This window comes from Alligator sinensis, unplaced genomic scaffold, assembly GCF_000455745.1.
Source record: "Alligator sinensis unplaced genomic scaffold, ASM45574v1 scaffold1676_1, whole genome shotgun sequence".
In the NCBI taxonomy this organism is placed as follows: domain Eukaryota; kingdom Metazoa; phylum Chordata; order Crocodylia; family Alligatoridae; genus Alligator; species Alligator sinensis.
In genome coordinates this window covers 239,900-251,349 of record NW_005843223.1, presented here as the reverse complement: position 1 = coordinate 251,349, position 11,450 = coordinate 239,900, and the positions used below count along the sequence as shown (strand labels likewise).

General features: G+C 66.3%; 1 protein-coding gene across 1 annotated transcript in view; it reads left to right on the top strand.

Moving 5' to 3' along the window:
- CPXM1 (carboxypeptidase X, M14 family member 1) overlaps nucleotides 1-8,803 on the top strand; it is a 16,373-nt gene extending 7,570 nt beyond the window's left edge. Inside the window, exons 2-14 of the mRNA XM_006038021.1 lie at nucleotides 273-380; nucleotides 1,982-2,091; nucleotides 2,208-2,347; nucleotides 2,487-2,571; nucleotides 4,267-4,417; nucleotides 4,623-4,708; nucleotides 4,847-4,970; nucleotides 5,321-5,517; nucleotides 5,761-5,940; nucleotides 6,128-6,425; nucleotides 7,042-7,181; nucleotides 7,799-7,901; nucleotides 8,209-8,803. Coding sequence (XP_006038083.1) covers nucleotides 273-380; nucleotides 1,982-2,091; nucleotides 2,208-2,347; nucleotides 2,487-2,571; nucleotides 4,267-4,417; nucleotides 4,623-4,708; nucleotides 4,847-4,970; nucleotides 5,321-5,517; nucleotides 5,761-5,940; nucleotides 6,128-6,425; nucleotides 7,042-7,181; nucleotides 7,799-7,901; nucleotides 8,209-8,477 — 1,991 coding nt within the window. The 3' untranslated portion in view covers nucleotides 8,478-8,803. The remainder of the gene's footprint in view (nucleotides 1-272; nucleotides 381-1,981; nucleotides 2,092-2,207; nucleotides 2,348-2,486; nucleotides 2,572-4,266; nucleotides 4,418-4,622; nucleotides 4,709-4,846; nucleotides 4,971-5,320; nucleotides 5,518-5,760; nucleotides 5,941-6,127; nucleotides 6,426-7,041; nucleotides 7,182-7,798; nucleotides 7,902-8,208) is intronic.
- The last annotated feature ends 2,647 nt before the right edge of the window (nucleotides 8,804-11,450 follow it).

Here is an 11,450-nt window from a genome sequence, read left to right as displayed (position 1 = left end):
CCGGGGCTCGGGGGGCGGGGAGGGGTCTGCCCCTGCCGCTGTCCCAGCCCCTGTATTGACACCCCGGTGGGGAGTCTCCAGTGCGGGAGGTCGGGCTGACCGATGCCGGCGGGGGCTGCAGTCGCGTGCCAGGGGGGCTCGCAGGGTGTGTGCGGGCCGGGGCCTCGGCAGCTCAGGGGAGACCAGGGTCCCCATCCCCGGCCCCGCACCGCTGCTCCGTGCCAGGCCCCTGCCCAGGCACGGGTGACGGGCGCCCGCTCTGCCTCCCGCAGCCGGGGACGGCGCGAGGAAGGTCGTGCGGGTGAAAGTCGTCAAGAAGAAGGTCCTGAAGAAGAAGCCCAAGGCCGGGGCCAAGGAGGAGGCCTCCAAGCAGGAGCCACGTACGTACCTCAGCTCACGCAGGGTATATGCCCGCGTACACGGGCATTGGCCCACGCATGGCCACTTGCACATACACGCCTACCAGCGCACACCCACGTGCCTGTGCACAATGCACACATACAGGCACATTTCACATACAGGCGTGTATGTATATGCACGTCCATGAGTATATATGCCTGTGCATATGCATCCATACAAGCACACCTACATACATGCATTTATTTCTATATCCACACACACGCATACTCACTCACACATACCCTTGCACCCACGTGCATGGATAGATACCTCCCTGCACCAACATACCCTGCCCGCCACCCGGCACAGACCAGCACATGTGCCCACAGTCACCCCCCATGCCTGGGCATGGCACTGGCATGCTCACATGGCCCCATATGCATAGTCATGTGTCCACACCCCCACAGCCCATGGCATATGCACAGACTTCACATCCACGTGCCCCCCAAGGTACACGCATTGCCCCTGTGCCCTGATGTGTGCGCACGCCCCACACATACCCAAGCCCTGATGCTTCCCCCATACCTCCCTGCATGCGGGCCTTGCACACAGCCCCGTGCACACGCCCCAGCTGTACGCTGCCTCTGCTGCCTCCCCACAAAGACCCCGGCGGTGCCAGCCCCCCCTCCCCCACAGCTCTGCGGGCTGATTTTGGACAGCTGCACTGTTATTTTTTCTGGGGCTTTCGAGGTTGCTGCGTTTCCTGCCCTGCTCCAGCACCGCTGGAATGTCGGCCGGGGCCGCGGGGCTGGCGGGGGGAGCTCCGTGCGGGGGCTGCAGGGACAGGGGTGGGGGGCGCAGGGCAGCAGAGCCCCCGACCGTGGTGCAGGCTGGGCCGGGAGGTTTTGTGGGGTGCAGGAGGCAGCGCTGGCGGGCACTGAGCCAGGCGAAGGCTCCTGGCATCACTGCCCACGGGACATGGCTGCGGTTTCCGCGGCCCCTGCGGCAGGGCCCAAGTGCCTCGTGTCTGCACCACGCGCTCCGGATCCTGGCACGCGTTGCCCTCGCCCTGGGGCACAGGGGTCTGGCTAGATGCCACCCAGAGCCCGCTCCGAGTTGCTCCCTCCTGGGCGGGGAGGAAGATGGGTGTGGGCATTAGAGCCGTGGGCTTGATGTGCAGGTGGGTGCGTGCTTGCCCTGCCCTGGGCTCTAGCCAGACGCCCCCTCAGCCGCACGGGACACGAGCCCCCGGAGGGTCCATGGCCAACACTCAGCCTTTCCCCCGGGCATCTTTGCACTTGGCTGTGGTGCTGCCCCCACTCCGGCCCTGGGGCTGCGGCTTGGGGGGATGTGGCTCCATCATGAGAGCCCAGGCCAGCAAGTACCTGCAGGGAATGAGCGCCAGGATGGGGAACTGGGAGCCCTAGAGCCTAGCTCCAGCTCAAGCCACTGCGGCCAGTCCCATCGGAGCTACCTTGGGGGCTGAGAAACATCATCCATGGGGCATCTCTGGGGCCAAGTTCACAGGGACAGGTCGTAGGGCTAAGAGCTGCAGGACTCAGGGCAGGAGGGAGGGTGTCACCCCCCAATCCGGCCCGGCATCCTGCAGGGAGCAGGGGCTGATGCCATCTCTCCCCCGCAGAGTGCCCACCGCTGGGGCTGGAGTCGCTGCGGGTGCTGGACTCCCAGCTGCGCGCCTCCAGTGACAAGCGCTACGGCCTGGCAGCCCATCGCGGACGCCTCAACATCCAGGTGCGGGGACCGGGACAGGGGGCCTGGGGCTGCCCCCTGCCATGCATCTGGCCGGGTGCCGGGTCCCGGAGGTGTGCGGGGAGCCCATGGCTCTGACGTGCCTCTGTGCCGTGCAGTCAGGGCTCTACGACGGGGACTTCTACGACGGGGGCTGGTGCGCGGGGCAGGAGGCCAGGAGCCAGTGGCTGGAGGTGGACGCACGGCGGCTCACCCTCTTCACCGGCGTCATCACCCAGGGCCTCAACTCCATCTGGACGTAAGTGGGCAGCAGGGTTGGCACTGGGAGCTCCGGGCTCTCTCCCGGCTGTAGCAGCTCCCACGGGGCGGCCTGTGGAAGGGGGACCAGGGTCATAACCAGTCCCAGTACTGGAGAGCCCCCCCATAACCCCCCTTAGGTACGACTGGGTGACCTCCTACAAGGTCCAGTTCAGCAACGACACGCACACGTGGAAGCCGTGCCGTAATGGCACTGAGGAGGTGGTGAGTGAGGGCACTGGGGGCCAGGGCTGGACGGGGAAACTGAGGCACAAAGGACTGGGGCTGGGACAGCAGCTCGCTCGGAGCTGAGACAGTGCTCAGGCTTTGCCGGGCTCCCAGGCTGGTCTCCGCAGGGTTAATGGGGCGTGTGCTCCCCCTCCAGTCCCCCCCTGTTGCTTTTGGCATCAGCTGGGCCCCCGGCCTGACAAAGACCACTTGTCCTTGCCCCCTCCCCCTTCCCCGGGCCCCGGAGCCAGGGAGGGGAGCCAGAGGCCAGCTCAGCATCTCACGTGGCTTCCTCCACGCCACACACGGCAGAAGCACACACATGTGCATGTTCGTGTGCTTGCACACTTGTGTCTGCATGCAATGACGAGGGGGTTGCACATGTATGTGAGCATGTGCCTGCATGGGGTGTGCATGTGTAACGTGCACAGAGGCGGTGCATGCATGTGTGTGACATGGGCTGTGCTTGCAGGCTCCTGGCCGGGAGTGTGTGTAGAGGCATGCACATGCTGGGCGGGGTGGAGGTGGCTTCATGGACACGTGTGTGTGTGTGAAACCTTGCAGCCCCCAGCAGCGTGACACAAGTGCACGCAGCTCAGGGGACAAGGAGAGCTGGCCCGTGCATGTCCGTGTTGGTGTGCAGTTCATTGCAGGCGTGTTTGTGCCTGCAGTTGCACATATGTACATACAGTGTGCAAATGGATGCACATTGCCCAGTGCTCATTCTTCATGCATATGCGGTGCTTGTGCATGCACACATCTGTTCTGCAAGTGTGTGCATGTGCATGCATATGGGTGGGTGTGCTTTGCGTGTGCACACATGTACCAAAGTGGAGGGTGCCTTGAATGTGTGTGCAGGCATGCGCTTGTGCAGACTGTGTGCACACATGCAGTAGGGTGCACACTGCGTATGTGCACGTGTGTGCACGTGTATGTGCATGTGCAAAAGGGTGCATGTAGTGTGTGTGTGCCCATGCATGTGTGTGCAGTGCCCATGCAGGCACAACACTGGGGCCAGGGACACCCTGAAGGCAGGGAGACCCGCCGCAGGGGGCCATGGTATGCTCTGAGTGTGTGTACAGCGTGTTTGCATGCATTGCCCATGGGCTCTTAAAGCCCCTACATGTGCAGGGGCATGTGGTGTGCATGCACTCAGAGTATACACATGTGCACATGCATGTGCATGTGCATCTGCACAGGCGTGTGCCGAGCTCTTGGCTTGGCTCTGCCCTGCCCCCTCTCCACCTCCCTGCCTAATCTTTTTGGAAGCAAACTCGGCACCAGCTGGAAGGGGGAAGGGGGCCAGGCCCCATGTGGGAGGCCAGGCCATGCTCCCATCCCACCCCATCCCCCAGGAGCTCCCCTGGCCCCGATACCAGGCCGTGATCCAGGCCCCCCCCGCCAGGCCTGCCCCCCCAGCCCTGCCTCGCACCCGGCACTGGCCTGGTTCTCATTAGAGCTGTGCCGGAGCCAGGGCCGGAGGGGGAGGCCGAGCAGGTGTAACCCTTTGGGTCCCAGGCACACGCTGCCCCACGTGACATGGCGTGTGTCACGGGAGCATGGGTCCCAGGAGGCCGGGTGCCTCCGTGGCCCTGGGGCTCTGAGTGCGAGAAGCGCATAGCCCAGGGGGTGGGGGATGGCCCCCAGTGGAAAGGCCTGTGGCTCCCAAGCCCCCTTTTCCCTCGAGCCCAGGTGTTCGCAGCCAACAAGGACCCGGAGACGCCGGTGCTGAACACGCTGCCCTGCCCCACGGCGGCGCGCTATGTGCGCATCAACCCCCAGAGCTGGTGCCCCAACGGCACCGTCTGCCTGCGCGCCGAGATCCTGGGCTGCCCCCTGCCAGGTGTGACCCCCAGACCCGTCCCCACAGAGACCCTGGCACCCTCCAGGGACCCCCCTCCCGACCCCAGGGCCTCAGCTCCCGTGTCCTGCGGGCAACAGCCACGGCTCCAGCATCCACAGCACCTCGGGCTCCGCGCAGGGGGCTCGCGTTGCCCTACCCCCCAGTGCTGGAGCCCACAGCCGGCCCTGACCCTCTTCCCCCACAGACCCCAATAACATCTACTGGGAGAGCCCCCCAGTGCCCACCGACCCGCTGGACTTCCGGCACCACAACTACAAGGAGATGAGGAAGGTGCGTGCCCCGCCGGGGTGCAGGGGAAGCTGGGGCTCTCCCGGCCCCCGCGTGGCAGGAGGGTGAAGGGAGGCGGGTGCTGGGAAAGGAGCCCTGGCATCCCGGGGGGGCTCTAGCACTGCCCGTCACCCTCCGCAGCTGATGAAGAAGGTGCACGATGCCTGCCCCAACATCACCCGGATCTACAGCATCGGGAAGAGCTACCTGGGCCTGAAGCTGTGCGTCATGGAGATCTCGGACAACCCCGGGCAGCACGAAGTGGGTGAGTGCCCGATGGGTGCCCCCCGAGCCGGGCAGCGGGGTCAGAGACACCCGGTGCACGGACCCTACGTGTTGGCTGTGTCTCGGGGTCTGGTCTGGAGAAGCTGGGGGAGGGGGGTCTATCATGGGCTCCCCCAAGACCCAGGACCCTGTTTCTAGCAAGACTGATGTGGTGGCCAGTGATGGCCTCGTGGCACCGGGTCCCAGCACTCTGGCCTGGGGGCAGGGCGTGGTGGGATGGAGCAGGGGCCCCGGGGCAGTGGGCTCCCCTACCTGGCCTCGCAACGCCCGGTCCCAGTGCTCCGGCCTGGGGTGCGGCGGGCTGCAGCAGCTGGTGGTGGTGCCGCGCAGGGGAGCCGGAGTTTCGCTACGTGGCCGGCATGCACGGGAACGAGGCGCTGGGCCGCGAGCTGCTGCTCAACCTCATGGAGTACCTGTGCCGCGAGTTCTCGCTGGGCAACCCCCGTGTCGTGCGCCTGGTGACTGAGACCCGCATCCACCTGCTGCCCTCCATGAACCCCGACGGATACGAGACCGCCTACAAGCTGGTAGGGCAAAGTACGGGGCCCCAGCATGGCGCCACAGCTCTCAGCCCCCGTGCTGTGGCCAGTGCCGCCAGCTCTGTGGCACCTTCCAGATGTGGTTTACGCCACGGGGGCTGTTCTGGGATCGTGGCTGGGTGGTGAGGGGCTCGGCACCACGTCAACCCCAGGGAGGTGTCATGGGCCGGGGACACGGGCAGAGCCGGGGACGCTGCCGTGGGCTGGGCTGTGATGCCAGCGCTGGCGCAGGGCTCGGAGCTGGCAGGCTGGGCCATGGGCCGCTGGACCTACGAGGGTATCGACCTCAACCACAACTTCGCCGACCTCAACACCGCACTGTGGGACGCCGAGGACAACGAGCTGGTGCCGCACAAGTTCCCCAACCACTACATCCCCATCCCGGAGTACTACACCCTCCCCAATGCCACGGTGAGCCCCCCGCACCCAGGGCCGTGCCCTCCAGCCTTGCACGGAGCTTACGGTGGGGCTTATGTGCCTGGGGGAGTCCAGAGCCCAGCGGGACCCAGCAGGGAGAGCCGGGTCCCGCGGCTGCCCGCCCCGGGCACGGGGGCTGTGCAGAGGCCGTTTGCGCCAATGCCCGGCCCATGCCATGCAGGTGGCACCGGAGACGCGGGCGGTGATCGAGTGGATGCAGCGCTACGCCTTCGTGCTCAGCGCCAACCTGCATGGCGGCGAGCTGGTGGTGACCTACCCCTTCGACATGACCCGAACCTACTGGAAGGCGCAGGAGCTGACGCCCACGGCCGACGACCCCGTCTTCCGCTGGCTGGCCACCGTCTACGCCAGCTCCAACCTGGTCATGGCGCAGGACGAGCGCCGCATCTGCCACTACGACGACTTCGCCCGCGCCGGCAACATCATCAATGGCGCCAACTGGCACACCGTGCCCGGCAGTACGTACCGGCCACGCGCATGGGGTGGGGAGACGCCGGGGCTGGGCTGGGGCAGATAGGAGGGGACGGGGAAGAGCTGTGTCCCTGCCCCATTGTGCTCGGGCAGGACTTGCTATGGCATCTCTGGGGTCTTTGCTGCCTGCTGCACCGACCCCGCAGGGTCCTGGTGGAGGGTCTTGCCCCCGCGCTCCAGCACAGCCCCACACTGCACTGGGGCAGGAAGGGGTTTCCCCCCTGCTCAGACTGGTCGCACTGGGGGGTTTGCCTTCCTCTGCAGTGGGGCATGGCCTCAGCCTGGGCTCTCTGCAGTGTCCATGACCCCCCCCGGTAGCAGCAGGACGTTGGCAGCCGCGGCCCCCCTGCATCCTGGGGGCCGGGGTGATGCCTGGGGCTGTGTCAGGGGCTGAGGGGTCGGACACAGGGTTTGTCCGGGCTAGTTGGACGGGGTTGATCCTGCCTCAGGCAGAGCTTGGACTGGATGTGACCCCACCAGCCCCACAGCTCTGGGATGTCTATGAGTCCCACCAGACCTGTTATAGCAGCCCTGGGGCCGGGGCCTGGCCCCCATGCCCTCGTCAGCCCCAACCACAGCCCTGAGCCGGACCCTTCCCTCCAGGCATGAATGACTTCAGCTACCTGCACACCAACTGCTTCGAGATCACGGTGGAGCTGTCGTGCGACAAGTTCCCGCACGCGTCGGAGCTGCCGGCCGAGTGGGACAACAACAAGGAGTCGCTGCTGCTCTACATGGAGCAGGTGAGACCCGGGCAGGGGCTGGGGGCACCCAGAAGCAGGGGGGGTTAACGCGCTCCACGAAGTGGGAGGCCTGGAGGATGCCCCTAGGGCAAGGAACCCAGGAGTCCCGGTGCCCCGGCTCCAAGCACCCCCTGCTGCGCAGCGCGGGCATGACAGGATGCAGGGGCCCGTGGCTGCAGCCGGGGTTGTCCCCAGCCTCTCCAGGTCCCCAGGCTGCTCTCTGACCCCGCTCAGCCTCCCCCTCACTTCTGGGGTCTCATACCCAGCTTCAGACACACGACCTGGGGGCATGCATGTGCACACGTGTGCGTGGCTGGCATGTGTGTGTATGCATTGCATGCATGTGCTGCTGCCTGTTGGCTACAACCCTGCTGCATGCACTAGGCACACATGGGCTGCATGCTTGCTGTCCATGTGGCATGTCATGTGGTGCATGTGCCCACCATGCATCTGCTGCCCACATGGGGTGCCTTGCATGTGCCAGCTGCCGAGTCTGTGTGCATAGCATGTGGCACAAGGTGCGTGCAGTGTCGTGCGGGGCCGTGGGGTGCATTGCCCCCTGAGCCCAGAGCAGCGACTCTCCCCCTAATGGGTCCTCTCGCATGGGGCTTCCACAGGTGCACCGGGGCATTAAGGGGGTCGTCCGAGACAAGGACACAGAGGATGGCATTGCCGACGCCATCATTTCCGTGGATGGCGTCAACCACGACATCAGAACAGGTGCGGCAAGAACCTGGGGTCCGTGTTTCGTGGTGCCTGGGACAGGGGCAGCCAGAGCCGGGCCGGGCTTAGCCCCCGTGGCCGGTGCTGCCACAGCCCTGAGGCCACAGGGCAGACACGAGGTGACCGGGGACCTGCAGGGAGAGAAGCAGCCCCAGGTCGGGTCTGAGCAGCCGGGACGGGGGCACGGGGCGGCTGCGACACGTGCGCGAGAAGGGGGCAGGGACCAGCCTGCTCCAGCCTGGGAGGGGGGCCTCTGCCCCCTGGGAGCCCCCCATTCTCCCTGACCCCCCGGTCCCCTCCGCAGCCTTCGACGGGGACTACTGGCGCCTGCTGACCCCGGGGGAGTACGAGGTGACCGCCACGGCCGAGGGCTACCACGCGGCCACCCGGTCATGCCGCGTCACCTACGAGGACTGGCCCACGCTGTGCAACTTCCACCTCACCAAGACGCCCAAGCAGCGGCTGCGTGAGATCCTGGCCAAGGGCGGCAAGATCCCCAAGGACTTGCAGCTGCGGCTGCGCCAGCTGCGGCTCCGCAAACTGCGCGAGCAGCGCCAGGCACGGGAGGACTGAGACCCGGCCGGACCGGGGCGGGCGCCGGGGGCTCCTGGTGGCTTCTAGTCTAGCGACTTCTTCCTCCTCGCGGTGCCGCCTGGCTCCAGGCGTCCCCCTGCCCCGTGCCCTGCCGGCCCCAGGCAGAGGTAGCAGGGGGCAGCTGCCGTTCCCAGCGAGACGCTGACCACCCGGGCGCAAGGCTGTGCCAGCCGGGCACCGGAGCCCAGGGGCTGGGCCTCGCCGTGAGGAGCTTCGCAGTAGCACGCGCTGATGCTGGCATCTGTGCCCTCGCAAGACGAGGGCGCCCAAGGGGTAATACACCAATAAACCTTGGCTGGCACCTTGCGGCGCGTGGCCTGGCCTCGCTCCTGTTCCCCTAGGCACCCAGCGCTGCATGTGTAGTCCCAGAGCTGGGGGGCTGGCAGGGAGCTGCGGGGTCACATCCAGCCCGACGCCCTGCCCAAGGCAGGGTGAGCCTTGTCCAGACAAACCCCGTGTGCGACCTCGGACCAGGGATCTGCAGACTGCTGCCACGGCCCCTCTTAAGCACCTTTTTCTTCCAGCTCCTCCTGCCCCTGCTGAGGACCCCTCTGCCTCACAGCGCTGGCATGTCCCTTTCTTGTTAACAATAGCCAAGGGGGTTTAGGACCCGAGGAGTGGCGCTGAAGGAGGGGTAGGGGAGACCGCCGGAGGGGCTCTGGTTGGTCCTGGGGCGGCCTGGCTGTGGGTTGGGGGTCAGGAGGCATGGGGAGCACCCCACAAGGGTCTGAGAGTGGGGGGTGCAGCAGGGACCCTCTGGCTGCCCCCCCACAGGGTCAGCTTCACCTTGCAGCGGGGTCGGGTGATGCCTACCGTGGCTGGGAGCTCCCCCCGCCCTGCCCAGCTCCAGCACAGCCTGTGTCCTTCCCCCAGCCTGTCACCCTGAGCTGCCCCAGTGCTGCCTGCCGTCCTCCCCCGGCAGCACCGGGGCTGGGGCTCCCCAGGCTGGAGGCACAGAGGGGCCCTGCACAGAGCCGTGGTGCCAGCCCCGGTTCCTGCCCCTCCACCCCCAGCCAAGCAGGCTGCACCGGTACCGTGTCTGGCACGTCTGTGCAGGTCCATGTAGCCAAAGGCTCCTTTCCCTGCCCCAGGTGCATCCCCTGGGCAGACCCAATGTCCTCCTCGAGGGCCTGATCCTAGAGCTGGCTTGGGGGGCCCCTGGGTGGGTGGCCCTGATTGGCCATGGGGGCTGGGGGGTGCGGTGGGAGCCTCGTCCCTTCCAGTCGGCTTTAAGCTGCACCCTGGAGACCCCCTTGGAAAAGCAGGCAGCCCCTGAACCCCCCAGCACGCAGCCACACGCGTGCTGACGCAGGCACAGGCACGTTCCCTGCCCCATTGCTCCACACTGACTTACCTCCCTTTCACGTCAGGGCACCCAGATGAAGCCCGTGCCGGGGTCCTTGCCTTGGCTGCAGATCCAAGAGCAAGTGGGCCCGGGGGGTTGGGGGGCTCAGACCCCCATGGGCCTGGGTGCTCTGGGATGGTGCAGCAGGGGACTGCACGGTGGCGTGGGGCGGGCAGGGGAGCTGTGGGGCCCAGGCGTGTGCACAGACTTCACATGCACATCCTGAGGCACATGCCATGCGCTCAAGGTGGCGGAGATGTGACTGCGGGTGTCTGCCAGCCCGATTCCTCTGCGATTCCTGTGATGCGCTGGGCTGTCGGTGTCGTTGCTGTGTCCTCGTCGGGTGTCATCCACGTCTTGTCACTGCTGAAGTCTCAGGAGCTGCGGTGCTGGCACCGCACTCAAGACGACCACCGAGGTAAAGGCTCGGTTTGGTGGCAAAGTCTACAAGCATGGCCTGACACGTCTGGGCCAAACACACACATCATACCAGGAGCTCAGGTGCGACAAGGTCGTTGGTGCAACACCACGCCGGCTGCCCAGGCCACGATGAAATCCCGCTGCTTTCCAGTTCTCCTTCTATACAGGGATCAAAACAAATGAGGTGTTGCGTTCCCTCCGCATCCCGGACGTCTCGCACGTCCCGTGCCGTGGGCTTGTTTCACATCCTGACCTGCGCGTTCCCGTTTCAGCCTTATCATCCTGCGGCCGGACGATCCTACCTCGCGCCGTCGCTCGCAGGGGTGCTCACCTGGCCAACCAGCCGGTTGTGTTTGCAGGGGGGTGCAGGAGTCAGCCAGGGTGGCTGGTCGGCCGAACCTGGCCAGTGCTTTACTCGACTTCCGTGCGAGCAGCATGTACGACCCATGACCCAGCGAGGCCTGCAGGGTTAGGGTCACGAGGAAGCTTAGACCCCCCAGCCGGAGCCCTGGCCCTTTGTCCCTGCCCTGAGCACGGCCACCTGGGTTTGCCCCTTGCGGGGAGGGTCTGGGCGGGCTGGGAGGCAGCAGCCCGGGCACAACACCCCGCAACGACCCCTTTGCCCAATGCCCTGCACAGACGCAAGCAGAAACATGCCCTGTAGCTTCTGCCCCAGGGCAGAGCCTGCCACGGGCTCCCTGCACCGGCACTGAGGGCTATACCGATATCTAGCGAGCGGACCGAAGCGGCGCGCTCCCGGGTCGCTGTGCCTTGAAGGGGACGTTGTTCCCAGCACGAGGGAGCTGCGCGAAGCCACCCGAGCAGCGAGCGGGACAGCACCGGGGCCAGGGAGACCGGCCGTGGGGGCATGGGCGCCGCAGGGATGTCACAGCGGGAGCGGATGACGTCGAGGTGGAACAGGCCGCCGCAAAGAAGAGCCCGTCTCCAGCCCCTCTGCGTCGCCCCGCGCGGATCCGCAGCCTGTGATCAAACCTGCTCTGCGCGGGGCAGCAGGGACTGCCTGACAGAGAAAGGAAGAAAAAAGAGAGCAAAGAGGAGCGCGCGGGCAGGGAGAGAGAAAGGGACCGCACGGGCGCGCTGCCAGAGCCCTTGTGCCCAGGCTGCAGATGGGGAGACTGAGGCAGGCGGGGCAAGCCCCGCCTCCTTGGTTGATTGACACCACAGGG